The sequence below is a fragment of the Pan troglodytes genome, chromosome 3, assembly GCF_028858775.2.
Source record: "Pan troglodytes isolate AG18354 chromosome 3, NHGRI_mPanTro3-v2.0_pri, whole genome shotgun sequence".
In the NCBI taxonomy this organism is placed as follows: domain Eukaryota; kingdom Metazoa; phylum Chordata; class Mammalia; order Primates; family Hominidae; genus Pan; species Pan troglodytes.
The window spans coordinates 165,627,588-165,652,373 of NC_072401.2; the positions used below are offsets into that span (position 1 = coordinate 165,627,588).

General features: G+C 34.7%; 2 protein-coding genes across 8 annotated transcripts in view; one reads left to right on the plus strand and one right to left on the minus strand.

Moving 5' to 3' along the window:
* MARCHF1 (membrane associated ring-CH-type finger 1) overlaps window positions 1-24,786 on the minus strand; it is an 841,310-nt gene that overhangs the window by 382,694 nt on the left and 433,830 nt on the right. The window lies entirely within an intron of this gene.
* LOC104006265 (14-3-3 protein theta-like) lies at window positions 19,644-22,316 on the plus strand. The gene has a single exon (XM_054683472.2). It carries the CDS (start codon window positions 21,684-21,686, stop codon window positions 22,314-22,316), a length of 633 nt encoding a protein of 210 aa, XP_054539447.1. The 5' UTR covers window positions 19,644-21,683.

Consider the following 24,786-nt stretch of genomic DNA (forward strand, 5'->3'; position numbering starts at 1 on the left):
CTCTCAGAAGAAAAGAACTCGTTAGTCTAGGCTGGTAGACCAGTTTTATTAAGTCATCAGGAATGCAGGGTTTTTTTTTTCCATGTTTTAGTTCTAGACATCACATCTGCAATCCAGCCAGCAGGGAAAAAAACGAGAGAGAGAGATGAGGGCTCCCTTTTTGTGTGACCATTTCTGCTTAACAGTCGTTGTCAGAATTTAGATATTAGCCACACCTAGTTGCTATGAGGAAGGCTAGATAATGTAATTAGTATTTTGTGCTGGGATAAAAACTTGAGCTCTCCTTACTGAAGGAGAAGAGAATAGATACTGGCAGACAAGGAGCTGCCTTTCAAAGGGATCTGAGTCAAGGAAAATAAAAAAAGTGTTATGTAATTACTCTCTAAAGAACCAGTGATTTTTAAACACAGATTTATTCAGAGCACTATAGGTAGCTCCATGGAATGGGAAGGGAGGGACACTTGAGATTGCCTTTAAAAACAGATATGAGTGAAAAAATACATTTGCGTACAAGAAATTATCCTGGAAATCCACAAGAGCTGACTTTTGAGTTGGATTTAAGCATGGCTGATTTGATTGTTTTCACCATTTTCCTGGTTATTACCATTTCCTAGTTTCTACTCAATTATATGGTGATCCACATTGATTATTTAAGACAGTTAACATTTCTTCTTCTTGTTTGTGATAATGGAAGAAGCAAAACAGATTAAGACAAAACAATCATATACCGTGGCTGCATAAGAGTGGCATTTTCAAGATTGTCTGCCGGCCTTAACTCCAGTCTGAAAACCATAGAAACCAAAATGTATTTCTGCAGGAATAACAGAAAGTTATTTAGGAAGTTACTACGAATAATTTCACATGAAATAAAGCTACTTTAAAAAATATGAAGAGCTTCATAAATTGAAAGATAAATTCTTGTAAAGCAAGTTGCACATTAATTTAAAACATGTCACAGAAAGGCTCTTCCTAGATAAATGACACATTATAAAATTTAAAATGTTCTGTTATGATTTGCAGTCAAATATATTTTCTTTGTGGAACTCAACCTGTTGATAAATAGTATCCAAAGAGATTTTTGAGACATTTAAAGTGTAAGGCCTTTTTAAAAAATTACAAAATTATAGAAACATGGCAGGTCTTATGACTTATTTCATTCTCCTTACCTAGTCAAAATGCATCAGAGTGGTAAAAGCCTCGTTATGCGTCTGCATTTTGTGTGACCACACATGCATAATGTACTTGAACACTGGTCTGAGGGCTTGATGTCAAATTCTTTATTTTTGGTGATTATAATGTTATTGATTAATTTTCTGTGCCTCCAAAGAGGGATCTGCTTCTGTTTTAATGTGTAATACAACTACCCTGGCTTTTAATTTTAGTTGTTACTCAGAACAGCCTTTTCTGGTGCCCTATCATAAAAATGTTAGCAATGTTTTTTCAGTGCTCTAGTCTTATGTTTGGAACTCTCTTCCTTTATCAAAGAAAGTTGCTATTTTCCCTACATCCCACTACCTCTGTGGAATCCTACATTACTAATGGGAATACGTCAGGAAATTCCCCTCACCCTCATCCATAATTTGCACTAAAATGATGGTATTTAAGCCTGTGTAACTTGATAGTCAATGTTTAATATGTTTTGTGTAAAGAGGAAGATAACTGAGGAGAATGAGCCTTCCTCTGGATAGCCACTCTTGTTATCAAACACATGAAGCTGGCAAAACCCCAATCCTACTGCTTTCTGGACACTGGTACTCCAGTATCTTTCCTTCTGACATTTCCTACTGTCACCAGTTGTAACTGCCATCACAGTCTGCACGCACAAAGTTAGCACATCTTGGGCATTAATAAATGTTCATTGATCAGACTCTTGGCTTTCATTTGGCCCTGAATGATATGTGTCATTAACGTTTGCACGGTGGGGGCGGCAGACTACAAAACAGGCGTGAGTCTGACTTACGAAAGGGATGTGACAGCACGGGGATCTCTATTCTTTGGTTTTTTCTTTGTCTATTCATAGAAATAAGTGATCTTTTCTCATAGTTATTATTCAAACTCTAAATAATTTAGATGATGTGGAAAAATTGTGATTTTTTTTCCATATAGAGAGTATAGCTTCAAAAATCATGAATGATGAGGAACATTCAGCTTTGTACCTTGTACAAAGTACACTTCAAGCTCATGCCAAATATTCATTGAAAAATCACTTGGCTATCAAACCACTGACAATAAAATAAAAATAGAGGTTTATACTACATTTAAGAAATTTCTTTAAAAATTTTGTTTAAAGAGAATGCAAAAATTATTAATATACATTATTTAGAAAATTATGACATGTAAAAACTAAACTTAAGTGAAGTTGTCGAGCTTCATTTAGAGGCAAATTTGTCTTCTTAAAAGTTTTTCATTTTTAAATGTGTAAGAATGTAAACCAATTAATTAAATATACATTTCAATAAACTAGGAGCAAGTATAACATATATGAGAAGAGAAAGATGAAAACTTGAAAGCAAAATTAATAAATTAAAAAGAAACATTTTACTTTTGTTGAAACACAATAAAAGTAAAAGTGATAAATATATCAGATGGCTAGTTTTTTGAGTACAAGAATTAAATAGACAACATCCTGCCAAGTACAATGAAAAATGTCAAATATTTCCAAATTATTTTATAAATATACTGTAATTCTAAGAAAAATACTAGTAGTGTTTGTTTTTGTTTTTATTTTGAGAAATGATAAGTGTCTAAAGCTCATGTGAAAAACGAGTAGCTATCCAGTTCTGCTTGGCAGCTTCTGTCATATTTTTCCCTGTAGGTTTCTATTACATATTTTCTGGAGATTGAATGTACACTAGGTATTATTTGAGTACATACCTTTACCTATTATTGCATAATAACCATGTTGAATACTTCGAGCTGCCGTGTTTTATAAACAGCATGGCTGGGGCATACTGGGGCAGGGATAGTGGCCAAAATAAGGCTGGAGAAATAGGCAGGGGACAGATCCCTGCAGGGCACTGCAAACTAAGGTGAGGTCTTTGGATGTTTTATTCCAAGAGCAATATAATGTATTTGGGGGGTTTTAAACAGGAGCATATCTTGTTTTATTTTTAAAAACCACCTCTTGCTCTTATGTAAAGATTAGAATGTGAGAAAGCAAGATTGGAAATGAGTGGAGAAAGACAAAGGAAATTTTAAAAAATCTTAAGTTGTTTTGAAATCTAAAAGTAGAAAGAATGAAAGAGAGAAAGAAAAAAATTCTCTCTTAATATGATATGACAAAAATGGCACTTTACCTTGCCTCTGTGATCTCCCCACCCCAAAACCATAATCCCAACTTAATCATGAGAAAAATATAAAAACTCCAAATAGATAGGCATCCTAACAGTCATCCTTAAAACTGTCAAGATTGTGAAAAACTGAGAAACTGAGAAATTATCACAACCAAGAAAAGCAAAAGGAGACATGAAAACTAAATGTAATATGGTATCCTGGATGAACTCCTGGAACAGAAAAATAACTTTAGGTAAAAACTAAAAAAATTGAATAAATTGTGGATTTTAGTTAATAATAATGTATCAATATAATCCCATTACTTGTACTAAATATATCATATTAATGTTAGATTTTAATCACAGGGTAAATTGTGAAATTGTGTGGGTGAGGGGTATATGGCAATCTTCTGTACTATCTGCTCAACTTTTCTATAAACCTAAAACAATTCTAACAATAGAGTCTAATTATAAAGAATGAATATGTGTTTATTGATCCATATTTATGGAAATGGGTGTTGTTGTTAGAGCAGTCTTGGGACCCTTAAATAGTCAGGTAGTAGGATCGTCAGCCTTGGCCTGGATCTGAGACCTCACTGTTTCCTGGTATGTAAGAGCTTTGCTTGATTTCCTACTTGGCCAGTGGCTTGATCCAAAAACCTTCACATTTAAGAACCTGAATATAGATATTTTAATTCTAGTACCAAATTCAGTGGTTTATGAAGGATGGCAATTAATTCTGCCTGCCATTAGACAGTTGGGTCTTCCCATTGAACTCAGTAAGAACCTGATTTGAATCTGCTGTAAACTGCCTCAAGGTGGCCAGTGCATGGAACTTGGAGCCTGATTGAATGCCAGTGATGAGGCAGGTTGATCTGCATCTCTCGAAAAATGTATGGAACGGTACATGTAACTGAAGTAGACCAGTGCAGGCAAAAAGCAACAATCACCTTTGTGATATAATGCTGGTTTCCCTCAGTCTTTCGAAAGAGGGATCTCCACAATTTATTACACAGCTAATATGTTTGTCCCAGAGTCAGGGACCTTTTTAATCCAATGCCTAGATATAAGAGTGATGAAAACTGGCACCAAAATTGGGTGTTCTCCCACTCTAGTACAGTAGAAGTCATTCTAAGAATCATGGCAGGTCAGAATCTGAGAGGAGACAGCAGGTGCACATGTGTGAGAGGGTCTGAGAGGAGCCAGCAGGTGCACAGGTGTGGGAGGGTCTGAGAGGAGCCAGCAGGTGCACAGGTGTGGGAGGGTCTGAGAGGAGCCAGCAGGTGCACAGGTGTGTGAGAGTCTGAGAGGAGACAGCAGGTGCACAGGTGTGTGAGGGTCTGAGGGGGAGACAGCAGGTGCACAGGTGTGGGAGGGTCTGAGAGGAGCCAGCAGGTGCACAGGTGTGGGAGGGTCTGAGAGGAGCCAGCAGGTGCACAGGTGTGGGAGGGTCTGAGAGGAGCCAGCAGGTGCACAGGTGTGGGAGAGTCTGAGAGGAGACAGCAGGTGCACAGGTGTGTGAGGGTCTGAGGGGGAGACAGCAGGTGCACAGGTGTGGGAGGGTCTGAGAGGAGACAGCAGGTGCATAGGTGTGTGAGGGTCTGAGAGGAGCCAGCAGGTGCACAGGTGTGGGAGGGTCTGAGAGGAGCCAGCAGGTGCACAGGTGTGAGAGGGTCTGAGAGGAGACAGCAGGTGCACAGGTGTGTGAGGGTCTCAGAGGAGCCAGCAGGTGCACATGTGTGAGAGGGTCTGAGAGGAGCCAGCAGGTGCACAGGTGTGGGAGGGTCTGAGCGGAGCCAGCAGGTGCACAGGTGTGGGAGGGTCTGAGAGGAGACAGCAGGTGCACAGGTGTGTGAGGGTCTGAGAGGAGCCAGCAGGTGCACAGGTGTGGGAGGGTCTGAGAGGAGCCAGCAGGTGCACAGGTGTGAGAGGGTCTGAGAGGAGACAGCAGGTGCACAGGTGTGTGAGGGTCTCAGAGGAGCCAGCAGGTGCACATGTGTGAGAGGGTCTGAGCGGAGCCAGCAGGTGCACAGGTGCGTGAGGGTCTCAGAGGGGAAAGGCACAAGTAGAAAGGATTAAGAGAAAAGGTGATTGTGAAGATGTGCCTGTGAATAGCCAGAGATATGATCACTGCCTCCCTGGTGATCTCATGAGTCACTGAAATTATCTTCCTAGGCTCTGAGAAACACACCAACTGGGCTACTTCCCTATGGCATTATCAGACAAACAGTGCTGCATGTATCTTCCTTGTGTTTTGTATATATTTTATCAGACTTTATAGACCTGTTTTAGGTTCACAGCAGAACTGAGCAGAAGATACAGACATTTTCCATATTCTCCCTACCCCCACAGATGTACAGCCACTGCCACTATCAACACCTCACACAAGAGTGCTACATCAATTTGTTACAATTGATGAACAAACACTGACACATCATTATTACCCTAAGTCTGTGGTTTATATTAAGGTTCACTCTTGGTGTTGTGTCCTCTATGGGTTTTGACAAATGTATAATGATATGTATCTACCATTATAGGATCACACAGAGTAGTTTCATTGCCCTAAAAATCCTCTATTATCCTCCTATTCATCTCCTCCCCACAACTCCTGACAACCACTGATCCTTTTGCTATCTCCACAGTTTTGCTGTTTCTAGAATGTTCTATGTGTGGAATCACACAGTATGTAGTCTTTTCAGATTGCCTTCTTTCATTTAGTAAAATGCATATGGAGTTCTTCCATGACTTTTCATTGCTTGATGGATAATTTCTTTTTAGCAATAACGAATAAACCCGTTATAAACATCTGTGCACAGGTTTTTGTTAGGATCTTCAACTCCTGTGGGCAAGAAGCTTGATGGTTTATTTTATGGTGAAGTACATTTGGTTTTCTAAGAACCTGTTAAACTCTCTTCCAACACAGTACTATTTTGTCTTCCAACAATGTACCATTTTGCATTCCAATATCAATGAATGGGGGTTTCTGTTCCACATCTTCTCTGGCATTTATTGTTATCAGTGTTCCAGATTTTGGCCTTTCTAATAGATGTGTAGTGGCATCTCATAGTTGCTTTAATTTGCAAGTCCTTAATCACATAAAAATGTTGAGAATCTTTCCATATGTTTATTTGCCATCTTCTTTGGTGAGGTGTCTGTTCAGGTCTTTGGGCCAATTTTTTCCTGATACTAAATTTAATTTCTTTTTTCTTCAACTTTTAAGTTCCAGGGTACATGTGCAGGATGTGCAGGTTTGTTACATAGGTAAATATGTGCCATGGTGGTTTGCTGCACAGATCAACCCGTCACCTAGGTGTTAAGACCTCAGCATCCATTAGCTATTCTTCCTGATATTCTCTCTCTCACCGCTTATAGATCCTAGATATTAGACCTTTGTCAGGTGGATAAATTGCAAAAATTTTCTCCCACTCTTTAGGTTGCCTGTTGGCTCTGATGAAAGTTTCTTTTGCTGTGCAGAAGCTCTTCCGTTTAATTAGATCAATTTTAGTTTTTGTTGCAATTGCTTTTTGTGATTTCATCATGAAATCTTTGCCTGTGCCTATGTCCTAAATGGTATTGCCTATATTTTCTTCTAGGGGTTTTATAGTTTTGGGTTTTACAATTAAGACTTTAATCCATTTTGAGTTAATTTTTGTATAAGGTTTAAGGAAGGGGTCCAGTTTCAATTTTCTGTATATGGCTAGCCAGTTCTCCCAGTGTCATTTAGTAAATAGGGAATCCTTTCACCATTGCTTGTTTTTGTTAGGCTTGTGAAGATCACATGGTTGTAGATATGTGATCTTATTTCTGAGTTCTGTATCATGGACCATTTTTAATAGATTTTGCATTTTCTTCTTTTGAGTTGCAAAGACTTGCCTGTATATTTTGGATGCAAATTCTTTATTAGATGTATGTTTTGTGAATATTTTCTCCCCATCTGTTGTTTGTCTTCTCATGCTTTGACTGTGTTATACTTTTTATGGTGTCTACTCTAAGAGCACACACAGTTAAGGAGAGAAATATATGGAGGCATTTCCATTGGATTAAAAGGTATTAAGGTAAGAGGCCAAAATCTGAAAAGAAGCATTAATTGTGGAAATGTAGCCTATCTGATTGTGGGGGAAATCCAGCAGCAGAGATTAAGTGATGAGAAAAAAAAGTGTGTATCTTCGGCAACATACAACTTCACTTTATAATTACGAGCATTTCTGTTCATTGAAATGTGTGTAATGTTTTCTTCTTTCAGGTTATAATTACAAATAAATTTATACCTGAAGTCATTTATTTTTATATAGTTGTTTACTGATTTGTTGCGTGTTTATTTTTGCTAATGTATGCATTAACTGATAATTAATTGGTAGAAATCAGCAGTTAGGAGCAAAAAAATGCATTATTTTTTCAATGTAAGCTCTGTGAGAAAAACAAAAATGTTTCTGCATCAATTTAATGTTTGCTCATCAGTGTGGAATTTATGTAGGGATTTTTATATCAGTTTGGTCTTCATAGATACTCTTTTCCTCCTGTCGCCTGAATATATGTGAAATTAAGAGAAATGTAAATTTTTCTTTGCTTTTGGTTTTCTCCTATGCTTTGAAATACTTTGACAAGACCATAAGCATTTCTAAAGCAAAAATCTGTTTCAGTTTTATTTATGAAACTATATTGACACACAATATATGATTATTATTGATTTCTTGTAAGCAGGAATCAGAGAGGTACCATTGACTAACAAATGTTATTATGAGTTGAATTTTATTTGAAAAGCAAATGTTAAAACATTTTTTTGTTTGCTTAAAGTTCATTGTGAAAATATTGGAGAAAGATGTTAAACCTAGCTAGAGTTGCTGGGAGAAGATAAAAGGTATTTCAATAAGAGTGAGAATAACTATTTTCATTATGAAAAAGATTAATAACACAACAGGAAAATGAATACAAATAAATAATTCATGAAAAGGGAAGTAAAAATGAAACACTTGAAATATTGCACTGAAAATTATAAGTTAACAAAAAGTTAAAATTGTATCTATATAATTAGGAAGGACATAAGAATTACAATCTCCTGCATTGATAGAGTTTATGTGTATTTTTTCTTTCTCTCTATATTACTGTATTTCCCCTTGTTTGTGAAATTAATATTTATATTATAGTTGCAAATAGAGTAAAAATTTTAAGAATTTTAAAAGATACATTTTAAAGCCCTTCCATTTTTCCTATCATTACACCCAATTATGTAGCTCACATTAATGAATTGTACATAATAGGAGTACAAACTCTGTTATCTCAATGTATCACTTTTCAAAAGAGGTTAGGAAAATGTTTTAATAATTCAAAATATCCAGAGATATTTTAACAGTATCTTGGACTAACAAACGTATTTCAGCACTATGTCTTAAGAACACTTTTGTTTTAATAGCATTTTTCTATTTTAGTCATAAGTGGTCAACATTAGATCTACCATTCTACAAGAGGGTGTATGTCCTGCATCCTATTCATGAATTAAAAGAGTAGAATCCAATTTGAATCTGGCTCCTCCTCCTCATTAGAGTGTAACCTTGGTAGGTGATAAGTCTTCTTGATTGCATTTCTTTACATTAAAATGAGAAAAATATGTAATATTTCCTGGGTATCTTAGAAAGACTATTAGAATAATTAATTTAGAATTAGGTAACCACGTGGAAACGTCCTATGTAGGATTTGACTCAGAAATGATATTCAAAGAATAGAAGCACTTAGTGGCTTCCTGGCCATTTATGAAATGGTAAGTGGCACAGTTAGAAATGATCTGAGGTCAAGCTCTGCTTTCATTCCCCACCATAAACACCATAAATCCCCTATTCCAGCTGGAAAGATAGTTAATATTGTTAATGTGTAAGAACCCTGATAACCATGAAATTGTTCACCTTCTTGCAAGAATTAATTGTATAAAACTCTCTTGGTTGGTCAAAGATGCTAGACTTGGTATTGCTATCGACTGATGCTGATTCCTTGTAGTTTTTCTTATCAGTATTATGCTTTGCTTTCACCTTCAACGACATGTTAGCCTTCTAAAGCCTGCTTTACTTTGCTGTACTTACTCCAGACTTTGCCAGTTTCTGAAGAATGAGGTTATGCCCTAGACAGCTTCCCTGGAGACAGACTGCTGACCCTATGCTACTATAGCCCTGGTGTTCCTCTTTGGTCCAGGGAGAACTCCTGTGCACTATGCTCTCAGTATGCTCTGGGATCCTGCCCTCTGAGCTCAAGCTGCATTCCCTGCCCCCACAGGATGGACTGACAGAGACAGATGGGCCAAGAGCTGGGAAACGTTTTTGCTATAATTTTGTATTTTAATAGAAATTTTGGAATATATTAAGTGAAATCAGTTATTGAATCTTCTTGCTAAAATAAATCTGAAAAATAACTATGTCTCTATGTTTTAGAATTTCCAGAACCTAACTATTTTAAGTACTGTAATCTGAACAATGTAAGAACATCTTACAAACAGAAACTCAGAAAAAAGTAAAAAGCATTCAAGCAAAAGATTGTAGCCAAACTGGCTACAATTCAGAAAATAAAACTTGTAAAGCTTTAGCAATGTAAAATTTGGAAAAACGTACAATTCGAGAGATTTAGCAGGTTCAAATTGAATTATATCAAAGCATGTTTTTCCAAAGAAACTGATACCAAATGTCTGTGTTTGTACAGAGAGCAAACTAAGGCTAAATAAGTGTAAAATATCAGATAAGAAACTTATATGAGAAGAAGTAAAGATAGCCTGATGGAAATGTTCTTTCTTAAACACACACAGTGCTATCAATTTGTTATAGGATCTAATTCCCTTGTAGATGTTTGGAAACAGAGGAAACTTCCATTAATTTGGAGTTGTTTAATCGTGCCTAAAGATAGGACTAAAAATCTTCTCAGGATATCATACTTCGATTTTTATGAGCCTATGTCAGGAATCATTTAAATCATCACTTCAAAAAAAAGAAGGTATATCTAGAAGCTTATATTCATATTACATGTTTGCCTTTAATCCAATGGTAATGTGTCACAGACTCTAAGAAATTAAAAAATTATTGTGGACTTTGGTGTTCATAAACAATTTGACTACTACTATGAATCAAAACTTGAAGAGAGTACAGTAAGACAATAAAATAATTTCTAGTAAGATAGCAATAGTACACACATACTTTAGGAATTCTTCGTTGGTTATATATTTTTTTCTCACATTGTTACAGCTGTGTTGGATTTAAAATGACTATGATAAAGGTGACATCATAAAAAGAAATCAATTTATGATTAATTAGAACTGCTTAATTATCAGGAAATCGAGAATTAAATTTTTGGATGAAAAAGTGTTCTTTTATGATTATGAGTTAGTTAATAGACTTTGAAGTTGGGAAAAATTCTCAGGAATCTTGGAAATTGGCAAAGGTATTTTGTACCTCTATACAGTATTAAAAAAATATACCCAAAGGATTATAAATCATGCTGCTATAAACACACATGCACACGTATGTTTATGGCAGCACTATTCACAATAGCAAAAACTTGGAACCAACCCAAATGTCCAACAATGATAGACTGGATTAAGAAAATGTGGCACATACACACCATGGAATACTATGGAGCCATAAAAAATGATGAGTTCATGTCCTTTGTAGGAACATAGATGAAGCTGGAAACCATCATTCTCAGCAAACACAGGAACAGAAAACCAAACACCACATGTTCTCACTCATAGGTGGGAATTGAACAATGGGAACACATGGATGCGGTGGGGAGCATCACACGCCGGGGCCTGTTGTGGGGTGGGGGGAGGGGGGAGGGATAGCATTAGGAGATATACCTAATGTTAAATGACGAGTTGATGGGTGCAGCACACCAGCATGGCACATGTATACATATGTAACTAACCTGCACGTTGTGCACATGTACCCTAGAACTTAAAGCATAATAATAATAAAAAAATCAATATCATTGAGGTTTTTCATGTTAGATCAATTTTCTGTACTAAACAGGAAATAACTTTCCTTTGCCTATTTTACAGTGAGTCACATAGGCCTGTTGCACTCCACCAAAATATCTCTGGCGTCAGGCTTCCTGTAACATACAGAAAGGCTGCTGAACACATTTAATTCATCCATCTGTTACTCACATACAGCTATTGTAATTTACAATTCTGTGAGCAATTTGATTACTTAGGTGTTGAATTAGTAGTGTTTGCTTTTATATCATTTGAATTTCAAATGTGTCTATCTAATGTATTTTCATAGCTACATTAGATATTTTAGCTAAATAAAGCAAGTTCACTAAGAGCAACTAATTCTCCCTTAAATGCTAAATGACACACATCAATAGATCTTCACTGAACAAACAACTCCCTTATTTCCATTTGATTAATAAAGAGTTGTTTCTTTCAACGGATACATAAAAAATCAAATGCATTTTTCTTCCAAAAATTTAAGAGCTATTTTTTAAAAATTTAGAAAAAAGAATCACCAATAAAGTAAAATTCAGCCCAATCAAGTAATCAAAAGAAAATTTTATCCTAAGCAAAGCTATAGAGATAGAGAAAAAATTGTCAAAGAATTAGAGTTCTCTAAATGAACAAATGTCAGGCATGTATAACTTTCACAAGGCTTGAAAAAAGTCCTGTTGGAAAAAGTTGTTAAAATATGTGTTTGAAGAGCACACTTACGGTGATCCAGGGTTGCTAAACTTCACAGGTAAAAAATACTTTAGGTAATTCCTTGGGAATACATTTTGAAAGATTAATGGAACTCACTTCTAACTGCTTTCTGAAATGACAAATACTTTCCCTTCAAAAAATCAAAATACTTATGCATTATTACTTATATATGTACTGCTATGAAATCCATTTTCAAAATGAATCATTAAAAATCATTCTGAAGATGAGTATCACCACCTTCTTTTTCAGTTCCCTGTAAGTATTTCTTCATTTCTCTCTACAGGATTTTCCTTTCTACATGTAAACAGCAAGTTAAAAATAAACTTTGTTTTCTATAATTAAGAGTTCTGTATGGAAAATATAAAGTAGTTCTTTTAAGATTTCTTATGAAAAATTGCCCAAGCTGAGCATTACAGTTTTTTTACATGCTAGTTATGATACTTAGGATAAGCAAGGAAGAAGGATACTATCTTATATGCTATCTCACTCCAGTGAGCCTAAGATCAATATGCTGCAAGCAGGAAAGTAAACCTATCTAATATAAAATTAAACTCTTCAAAGATGGCAGTTGCATTTCTTATATTTCTAGGCTAAAGTGATTGTATTTAATATATACATTTATGCTACAATATTAAGTCTTCATGATTTTGAAGGTGATAGAATTGTAAAAAAAAAAAAATCAAAAAAAGTAAAAGAAAATTTAAATCACCCACATCTTACAATGCAGACATAAATACTGTCAACATCTAGGAAGTTACTTTTCAGTCATTTTGTGATAGGTGATGATAGATAGATAAAAAATAAATGGATACTTTATTTTTAAAAATTATAATCATATTGCTTATGGTTTTATATCATCTACCATTATATCATGACTATTTTGGCCTGCCAATAAACATTTTTAGAATATCTGATTTTAAGATCAATGTATTTTGTGTTAAAATGTATTTAAATTGAGCATTCATTAATCTATGCAAAGAACTGTGCTTGATGCATGGAGTGTAGAAAGGTTTGCACAACATTTCCAAAGACTAGGAGATGAAGTGCCATATTCATGCTGTTGACACAGAGGAAAATTACTTAATGCTGCAAAAGCACAGCATGCTTTACAATTTCAGAGGAGGAAAAAATTAAGATCCTCTTTTAGAAAGTAATCAAAGGAGTCAATACATTTGAGCTAAGTTGTCCAGGCTGGCTGGACTTTTGACATGTGAAGATGAGAAGAACAGACTTTACAAGTGAAGAGAAATCATGAGCTAAGGAAAAGAGGCAGATGTGCATGTAAAATGTAGACAAAACATCTCAGAAAGTGTGGCATAATACATCAGGTTCATGGGCATACAAGTCTTATAGAACAAGGAACAGTGAAAAAGAAGAATATAGTAACAAAGGTAAAGGCTATGTCAGTGGTTGAGCTGCAGGTGATTTTCACTTTTACTTTCTTTCCAACTTTGCGATTTTATTAAAAAATATGTATAGGGACAAGAATTTATCTTATGACCTTACAAACATAAATGACCTTACTCATTTGATCATGTTGACAGTACTACGAGGTGGGTGTAAATACTGCAGATGAGAAAATAGGGATAGAGAAGATAAGAAATTTAATCAAGGGTGCACAACTAGTGGATACCAAAGCTGGATATTGAGCCTAGAAAGGTTTAATCCAAAGTCCAAGCTCTTCGCCAGATTTGCTCTACTGTCTCTCTTTCCTATTGTTTATAATTAATAATTACAATATTAGGAAAAATAAATTAAGCAGCAACATGGTAAATGATTATACAAACTTTATTTGTATAGATAATCCATTTCCATGAACCAATTTATCTTTGATCCAGCCCTATGCATACAGGAATAAAATAACATCAGAGTGGCTTTTCTCATGAGCAAAACTGCAGAATCTGTAGTTTAAAATAGATTTTTAAGGTCCCAAAGTAACTGTTGATTTCCAATGGTTTTGAATTTGGTCCCCTTAAGAAAAACTGTAACCACTGATAAACTTCTTATAGACCTTGTTACAGGAAGTGAGGTTGGCCAAACGCTGGCATTTTTGAAATTTGTTTTTCTATTTATCTGCAAATATTTTTTGCCATACTAATTATTTTCAAGAGAGGGAAGGAAAAGATTAATAAGAAAAAAACAATAAGGTTTTATTCATACCTGAAGCCATTCAGAGTAGAATCCCAGATATGCAGTATTTGTTTGGGACTCAGGAGTCACACGTTTACCTCACTTTATAAAATGGTCCATTCCTCAGACATCCCAACTCAATACCTGAATGTTCTATGTACTCCCAAGTGGAAATGCTCTCTACTTAGTGTCTCTAGCTTTAATTACTGTTATGCAATAGTTATCTAACAATGGAAATAATTCTTTTAAATCAACCCATTGTTACATTACTACTTGTATTCAACACGAATGATACTTAAATCAAGGAAGATATATTGACAATTTTGTTCAAAAGAAAAAATTGTCTATGAAAATCCTCATGTGTTACCAGTTAAAAGAAACTTAATGTAAACTAAGAAACATCTAATAATTTTGGTACGAAAATAGAAGATAAATATTTAAGTATAACATAAGAATGAGAAGGGCCAGACTGAAATTGAAGTAGGACTGACCTTTACTGAACCCAATCTCTTTAGAGAAACTGCTCATTTTGGGTGGTATAGCTGAATTATTAGTTAATAACACACTACTTACTCTTAAAATATGTGGACAGAAAATTTGACATAATATATGCATCCTGTTAATAAAGAAAAAATTCTGGTATAAAAAATGAAAGTTAGTAATTAAAATTTATAAATACTTGTCCAAAGTTTCTCCCCTTCCAGGAAGTATTTAGTTGCAAAACATTCTGAGGTTTTTGTTTTTTACTTTCTTCTGATGTCAGTATGCAAGTAACTAAGTTATATATAACTATATTTTAATACTTTTAAGTTAAGGTATTACATATATGAAGGGAAAAATCTTAATTGTATATGCCTTCTTACATATAACAAATTAGCATATAATTACCATCTAAGTCAAAATGCAGAACATTCAGTTAACAACCTCCTTTGTCCCACAAAGGCAGCCATTATTCTGACTTCAGAAAACCATAGGCTAGTTTTGGCTGTTTTTTGAACTTCATATAAATGAAATCATATATTATGTAGATGTTAGTGACTGGCTGCTTTCACTTAATGTACTGTAAGATTCATCCACATTTTTGCAGTCAGTTGGAGTTTTTCAAAAACTTTCTGCATTATATGACTATACTATATTATATATATCCATTAACTGTTATTGGACATTTGGATTTTTTTTCAGTAACAGAACATGACTAATATTGCTGCTAGGAAGATTCTTGTATAGAACTTTTGGTGAACATATACTCTTAACTGTTGGGCCAATACATAGTAATGGAATTTCTGGCAAAAGGCATTGATTCAGATTTAGTAATTATGTCTAATCCTTCTCCAAAATGGTTTTATCAATTTACATTCCCAACATACCATATGAGAATTCCAGTTGCTCTACATCCTCAAAAATACTTAGAAATATCAGTAATTTTAAAAATGTCATATATTTTGGTATATGTATTACTAGTAGAAACTCATTTGAGATTTAGTTTGCATTTCTCTGATACCAAGACATTTATATTTTAAAGAGTTTTTAAAGAAAGAAAAAGAGGAATGGATTACTATTTCTAATCCACAATTTGGGCAGGTATCAATATAAACTATGACAATCCATGAATATGTCTCCCAAGGAACATAGTCAACTTTATTAATTCAGGGAGTGCTAGCAAAATTAAAAAAAACAAAATTCTAGAATAGAATGCATATGTCATAGAACAGCTAAATATTAATAGAACTAAAAATACTAGTTTTTATTATCTTGTGGTATAATCAATGCTAATTTTAAGCTATCAAAATGCTACATACACTTCCAATCACTTCCAAATTTAGATAAAAAATTTGATTTGGGAAAAATATTTCAAACCTCACAATTTTGTTGTATTTGAGACAGACTTAAATGTTTGTACTTTCTTTCTTTTTTACAATGAGGCTTCAGACTTTTGACATGTAAGATGGAAAAGCGCAACTTGATGTGATTAGTGTTCCCTTCTTAGACTATGTCATTCCTACTACTGGTTAGATTTGTATTTCAGATGACTACAAATAAGACAAACCTAACAAGATTCATAATTCTGGTCTTGCAGCTGAAAGAGTTTCAATTTTAAATAAACTGCTGGCACTATCCTTGTAGGGAACTGGCAAAAACAGTTACATCCATCGAAACTAAAATTTAACGTGGGAATTTTGCATATTATATTCAGCAAACAAACACTTTCATGTGAGGAAAAAAGGGGGAAAGGGCTGTTTTATAACAATGAAGTTATGAAAATTTTAAGTCATAGAGGTGCTGCCTTTATATTTTCAGTGCATTGGAGGTTTTTATGTATGAATTCTGGATTCTGATATTCATTTTAAACTTGTTAAATTCAAGAAATAACTTTTCCAGCACTAAAATGAAACAGGTTGCCTGGTTAGCTTGCAGAGTAATTTTAGAGTAAACTATATACACAGTTAAAACAAATGCTACAGAAATTGTCCTCAGTAAAGAAAGATAGAATGTCTATGGATTCTTGGTAAAATGTAAAATGCACCCAGGGTTTAATGTGAATCCATTTTATACAAATTCTAAGATGATAGATGTGATCAAGCCTAATTTTAAAATTAGCATACTGTTTGAATATTTAACATGTACACTCACACAAGCGGAGCTTCATGAGCAAGGGGATCTTTGTCTAAAGATTTAAAATTTTTTCTCTCTTCCAAATGAAGTATAATAAATGAAGGAATGAAGTTTGTACATTTTCCTTCTGTTATTTGTTATCCAAGTTCTCTTTTTTTAATGATTGCCCACTTCTGAATTAGGCATTTGATGTTGAATGGGGTATATATAGTTTACTCATGTTAGAAAGGCTTCAATTAGATGTTCAAGCTCTTGAGAAATTCTCTATGTAATTCTTTCATGTAATTCTCCACAGTAGAAAAAATGGAAAGAAAGTGGCTTTATCAACTTCACTCACTCATTCTTTTTTCACTGATTTACTCTTTCTATTCATAAATATTTACTTAGTATTATCTATATGCCAATTATTCTGCTGGGCCAAAGGGATTAAAATAAAACAACACATCAACATAGTGCCTTTGATTGAAGATGCTACCCTCCCGGTAGCTAGACAAAACAAAAATGTAAGATAAAGCAGAACAACAAGTGCAAAAGGACAGGCAATCAGACTATGGATAGGGAAGAAGAGCTAGGCGTGGTGGCAGAGGACTCTTTTTGGCATTTAGGTGGACTTTACAATTATTATAACTCTAGGGTAGTTGGTATTATGACTTGCACTTTATGGATGAAGAATCTAGGACAAAGACAGAATGTAATTGACTTGAGGCAATCTTAACTGCATTATCACAATGACAGAAAGGTGAGTTGCTATATTCTTTTTTGATTGAAAAGTCTGGATAGAAATGGCATTTAAATCAAGTTTGCAGTAGCCTTTGAACAAAACGTTAAAATTCTGATTTAATTTATGTATCAATATTATAAAGACTAAATATAAAAAAGTAATTTGTAAAGTAACAATCAAGGAAAATTGGACATGCCGAGAGTGGTAAAAATCTACTTTAATGACTAACTTTTTAATTTCTTTTCACTGGGTTTTAAATTTTTAACCACAATGAAATTAAAATATATTATTTTCTTAATATAACTTTTGAAATCTCACTGTTCTATTGTTTTCTATAGTGTAGTAATTGTCCTCAAGATACCAATGGGACAAAGGGGAAAAAATAAGAGACCTATATGTGCTTCTATTTAAGAAGCTTTGTAACTTTTGAATAGAGAGAACAAATAACATATTGTTTATACCAAAACATATTTGAGATTTAAAATAGGCACAAATAATTCTGAAAAAGAATCATCCAAATATTTTAATAGAGCTTAAGTAGGATACTTTCTCTCATCAAACTTTCATTGTAACTTTATTTCTTCTATATCCAGCTACATTAATCTTGATATTTAAAATTATGGTAGAGAAGTTATGAAATTAGACAACTAGGTACATTTCTTAGGATCACTGCTTCCTTGCTGCACATATTCAAACAAATTACTTTACCCTCCTAAGTCTTTCAACAGTAAAATGGCAGCAACAATAATGGCCGCCTCATAGAATTATTATAGGCAAAGCACTTAAAGCAGTGCCTGTACAGAGAACAAAAAATCAATGAAGGTTAGATACTAATTTTTATCTACAGTTGTATGTACTCAAAATTATCATATATATTTATCCTTTTCTGCTGCAATAATTCTGATGCCATAGTGATCAGATTGACTTAACAATTTTTTCAGAAAAGCTCTTACAGTTCATTTTTGCCAATTAAGTATTTTTTTTTCCCTTCATCAGAACACTGCTTAAAAATCATGCCAACTGTGGCACCTTCTCATGCTAACCAGGTATATATATCAATATCTCAATGATAACACATTTAAGCATATGTAGGTAAATTGTATGACAGTATCACAGACGAAGAAATCAGAGTTTGGGAGCTATAATAAGTGGTAGAAATAACCATCTACTCCTCAGGTTAAGTGATTTGTTCCAGGCCACATGACATTTTTTGCAGGGCAGGAATAGATCCCATATATTCTGATTTCTAGTGCGTGGTTGGTTGTTTTTAGCATGGTAATATAATATATTGTTTAACTACGACACTTTTGTGAAAGAAAGAGGGCACTATAAAAAACATATTGGAAATACATACATAATTTATATATATAATATATATTATATTTATATTATATTTATATATATTATATATTATATTTATATATTATATATTATATTATATATATTTAATATAATATATTACATATATATATTATATATATAATATATTATATATTATATTTATGTATAATATATTATATATATTTATATATAATAGATTATATTTATATATAATATATAATATATTATATTTATATATAATAGATTATATTTATATATAATTATAATATATTATATTTATATATAATATATTATAATTATATATAAATATAATCTATTATATTTATATATACTATATTATATATTATATTTATATATAATATATTATATGTTATATTTATATATAATATATTATATATTCATATATAATATATTATATGTTATATATAGCTAATTTGTTGTCTCAGGCAAACTAGGATTATGGCATACCAGCCATGAATTAATAGATAAAATAGAAATTTTGTCAAGTATTTTAATATGGAGAATTTAACATGGGGTATTTTTAAGGTATACAGAAATGAAAAAGCAAACAGGGAACACTAAGTTAGACAGCAACTGTAAGAATCAACCCTCATTTCTTGGGGTGGGAAAACAAAAATAAAGACACTGATACTTTCAAACCTTAGAAGTTCAGAGGAGGGCACCAGAGACCTAGAATTAAAACCCTTTGGGGAATAGGTACCAACTGATCATTGCTGATACCTCAGAAATTGAACAGAGGACACCAGGAGAGTTGGGACTCAGACCTTTGGGGAAGACATGAGGTCCAGGTGATGATGTTACCTTAGGAGTTTGGAAAAAGGACTTGTGGTTTGGGCCTTTGAAAATGGTGTTTTTTTTTTTTTTTTTTCCTGGTGTGATGATTAATTTTATGCCTCACTTTGGCTGGGTCATAATGCCCAGATACTCAGTCAAACTTCATTCTAAACATTCTGGAAGTGTTTGTCTATCCAATGCCTGTTCCACCATCATATTTTGAAAACACAGAGTCTGTTTTTACAAGTTTATAGCTGGAGAGGAATTTTGCCTTAGATAAATCACAGGTTTTGGTTCACTAGGTACATTGTCAAAGAGCGCTGTGACTCATCCTTGTATGATTTAGATGATATTTTTGATAATCTTGATAATTTTGATGATTTTTTAAGATGAGACTTGACTTTAAAGTTGATGCTGAGTAAGTTAAGACTTTTGGGGCTATTTGGATGAAATGAATGTACTTTGCATGAAATAGGGATGTAAGATATTTTGGGGGGTGGCAGGTGCAGAATGCTGTGAATTAAATTGTGCCATGCCCTCAAATTCATATGTGGAAGCCTGAACCCCAAATGTGACACTGTCTAGAGATGGGGACTTTAGGAGGTAACAAAGGTTAAATGAGGTCAAAAAAGTGAGGCTCTAATCCCATAAGTTTGCTGGCTTTCTAAGAAGAAGAAAAGAGAAATCTCTTTGTCTCACTACTTGAGGACACAGCAAGAAGGCTGACACCTGCAAGCAAGGAAGACAACCCTCACCAGAAACTGCATTGGATGGAACCTCAATGTTGGACTTCTAGCCTCCAGAACTGTGAGAAAATAAATTTCTGTTGTTTAAGTCACCCTGTCTAGGGTATTTTTGTTATGGCAGCCTGAGCTGACTAAGTGTTTTTTGGGTAATATTAACATTTAAATTGGTGCTGTAATTGAATGCATGTATCTCCCCAAAATTCAAATGTTCAAAGTGTTAACCCCCAAAGTGATGACATTAGTATGTGGGGCTTTTTGGAAGGTATTTAGATCATGAGGGTAGAGCCCTAATGAATGGGATTAGTGCCTTCATAAAGGAGGCCTCAGGAGGCGTGTTTGCCCCTTCCACCACGAGAAGTTACACTGAGAATATGGTTGTCTTTGAGAAAATGGGGCCTCATCAAACACTGAATATACTAGTCCCTAAATCTTGGACTTCTCAGCTTCCAGAAAGAAATACATTTCCATTGTTTATAAGCTACCAGGCTATGGTATTTGTTAGAGCAACCCAAAAGACTAAGACAATGGTGAATATAACAGATTGCTTTCCTAATGTGGGGGTGGGGTTTATCCAATCAGTTGAAGGCTTAAATACACCAAAGACAGATGTTTCCTGAAAAAGAATTCTTCCAAGAAGACACACTTGCAAACTGAACTAAAACCTCTCCCTCAGTCTACAGCACACTGGCCTACCTCATCAATTTTGGATTTACCAAATCTCCATAATGGTATCAGAGAATTCCTTGAAATAAATCTTTCTGTATATAAAGGCACAGCATGGAGATATTTTGAGTTCAGTTCCAGGCCATAACAATAAAGCTAATATTGCAATAAAATGAGTCACATTTTGTTTTGTTTCCCAATGCATATAAAAGTTATGTTTATACTATCTTGTAGTCTATTAAGTGCAATAGGCATTATATCAACAAAACAATGTACATACCTTAATTAAAGAAAACCTTATTGCTAAAAACAAACAAACAAAAAAAAACTAACAACTGCCTTATCTTTCAATGAGTCATGATCTTTTTGCTGGTAAGGGCTCTTGCCTTGATTTTGATGGCTGTTGACTGACCATGATGGTGTTTGCCAAAGATTGGGTGTCTGTGCCAATTACTTGAAATAAGACAATGAGATTTGCCACATTGACTGACTCTTTCTTTCACAAAATATTTCACTATAGCATGCTAAACTATTTGATAGCATTTTACCCACAGTAGAATGTTTTTCAAAACTGGAGTAAATCCTTTCAAACCCTGCTGCTGCTTTATCAACTAAGTTTATGTAATATTCTAAATCCTTTGTTGTCATTTCAACAATGTTCACAGCATGTTCACCAGGAGCAAATTCCATCTCAACAAACTACTTTCACCCAGACTCCTGCCATAGAGAAAATGGAGCTGATCCAGAAGGCTAAGCTAGCTGAGTGCTATGATGACATGGGTACCTGCATGAAGGCCATGACCAAGCAGGGCACCGAGCTGTCCTATGAGGAGTGCAACCTGCTTTCCGTGGCCTACATGAGTGTGGTTGGGGGCTGCAGGTCCACCTGCAGGGTGCAGAAGACTGACACCTCTGACAAGAAGTTGCAGCTGATTAAGGACTACCAGGAGAAAGTGGAGTCTGAGCTGAGATCGATCTGCACCACGGTCCTGGAATTGTTGGATAAATATTTAACAGCCAATGCAACTAATCCAGAGAGTGGGGTCTTCTATCTGAAAATGAAGGGTGATTACTTCCAGTACTTTGCTGAAGTTGCATGTGGTAATGATCAAAAACAAATGATAGATCATTCCCAAGGAGCTTACCAAAAGGCATTTGATATAAGCAAGAAAGAGATACAATCCACACATCCAATCTGCCTGGGGCTTGCTGTTAACTTTTCTGTATTTTACTATGAGATTCTTAATAACCCAGAGCTTGCCTGCACGCTGGCTAAAACGGCTTTTGATGAGGCCATTGCAGAACTTGATACACTGAATGAAGATTCATCCAAAAGACAGCACCCTCATTATGGAGTTTCTTAGAGACAACCTAACACTATGGACCTCAGACAGTGCAGGAGCAGAATGTGATGCAGCAGAAGGGGCTGAAACTAAATCCAGACAGGGTGTCATCCTTCTTCCCTTCAAGAAACCTTTTTACACATCTCCATTCCTTATTCCACTTGGATTTCCTATAGCAAAGACACCCATTTATGTATACGGAATCATCTGTTTACAGTCTTTTCACACTGCAGCATTGGGAAAACTTCATTCCTTGATTTGTCTTGGCCTTCCTAGTGTGTAGTTACTGCTGTAGAAAAGTATTAATACCTTCATTTCATATAAACATAAGCAACTTCCAAACACTTAGGTAGAGGACTAAAAATGTATCTGGTATTTAAGTAATCTGAACCAGTTCTGCAAGTGACTGTGTTTTGTATTACTGTGAAGATACGAAAATGTAGTTAATTACAATTTAAAGAGTGTTCCACATAACTTCTCCATTTCTACATTCCCTCCCATACTCTTCAGGGTTTCCTTTCAATAAGCAACTTTTCCATGCTCCTAATGTATTCCTTTTTAGTAGGAATCCAGAAGTATTAAATTGAATGGAAAAGCCCTTGCCATTTCTGGCTGGAGGTCACAAATTGAAATGCCTCCTGTATCACATATTATGGAGGTCATATATATCTGTGGCAACAGGGACTTTCCTTATTCACTCTTTATTTGCTGCTGTTTAAGTTGACAACCTCCCTTCCCAATAAAAATTCACTTACACCTCCTGCCTTTGTAGTTCTGGTATTCACTTTACTGTGTAATGCAAGTAGCATGTTGCTGCCAGAATACAAGCATTGCTTTTGGGAAATTAAAGTATATGTCATTTCTTAATACACTGCAAAGGGGAAATAAATAAAAGTACACAAGTCCAAGTCTAAAGCTTTAGTACTTTTCCATGCAGATATGTGCACATGTGTGGGGTGTACAGTTTGTCTAGTATTGTTATTTAGAGATTTGGACCACTACCGTGCACTGCTAATCATTGACTATAGTCCCAAAAAAGCCTTGTGAAAATGATATGCCCTATGTAACAGCAGAGTAACATAAAATACAATTATATTTTATAAACAACAACAACAAAAAACCACTACATTATTTGCTTATCCATAAGAAGCAACTCCTGGCTGAGGCAGGAGGATTGCTTGAGGCCAGTAGTTTTAGACAAACCTGGGCAACATAGCAATGCCTCATCTCTGCAATTTTTTTTTAATTAGCCAGGTGTGGTAGTATGCATCTGTAGTCCCAGCTACTCAGGAGGCTGAGGTGGGAGGACTGCTTGAACCCAAAATTTGAATGCCACAGTGAGCCACGATCATGCCATGGCACTCCAGCCTGGGTGACAGAGTAAGATTCCATCTCTAAAAACTCTTTTTAAGTAAAAAAAAAAAAAAAAAAAAAGAAGCAACCCCACATCTGTTCAAGTGTGATCATGAAATTGTAACAATTCAGTCATATCTTCAGGCTGTACTTCTACTTCTAGTTCTCTTGCCAATTCCACCACGTGTGTAGTTACTTCCTCTCCTGAAGTCTTGAACCATGCAAAGTCATCTATTAGGACTGAAGTTGACTAACTTCAGTCAAGTTAGTCAACTGAACTTGACCGAACTGAAGTTGACTAACTGAAGTTAACTAAATTCCTGTTAATGTTGATATGTTGATCTCCTCCCCTGAATCACAAATATTCTTAATGACATCTGCAATGATGAATCCTTTCCAGAGGTTTTCAATTTATTTTGCCCAGATTCAATCAAAGGAATCACTATCTATGGCAGCTACAGTACAGCCTTAAAAACTGTGTTTCTTAAATAATACCTGAAAGTTGAAATTACCTCAACACAACAGAATCGGTGTTGTGTTAACAGACATACAAACAACATTCATCTCCTTGTATATCTCCATCAGAGCTCCGGAGTCATCTAGGATTTGTTGCTTAATCTAAAGTGTACAAGCAGAGTAGGTTTAACATAATTCTTAAGGGTCATACAATTTTCTAAATGGTAAATGAGCATTGGCTTCAATTTAAAGTTACCAGCTGCATTATCCTCTAACAGAAGAGTCAGCCTGTCTTTTGAAGCTTTGAAGTCGGGCATTGACTTATCTTCCCTAGCTATGAAAGACCTAGGTGTTAACATCTTCCAATAAAAGGATGTTTTCACCTACATTGAAAATCTGTTTTTAAAGGTAGACACCTTAATTAATTATCTTAGCTAGATTTTCTGGATAACTTGCTGAAGCTTCTCCATTAGCATTTGCTGCCTCACCTTGCTCTTTATGTTATGGAAATGGCTTCTTTCCTTAAACCTCATAAACCAGCCTCTGCTAGATTCCATCCTTTCTTCTGCAGCTTCCTCAGTCTCTCAGCCTTCACAGAATTGAAGAGAATTGGGACCTTGCTCTGATTAGTCTTTGACTTAAGAGAATGTTGTAGATAATTGATCTTCTAACCAGACCACTA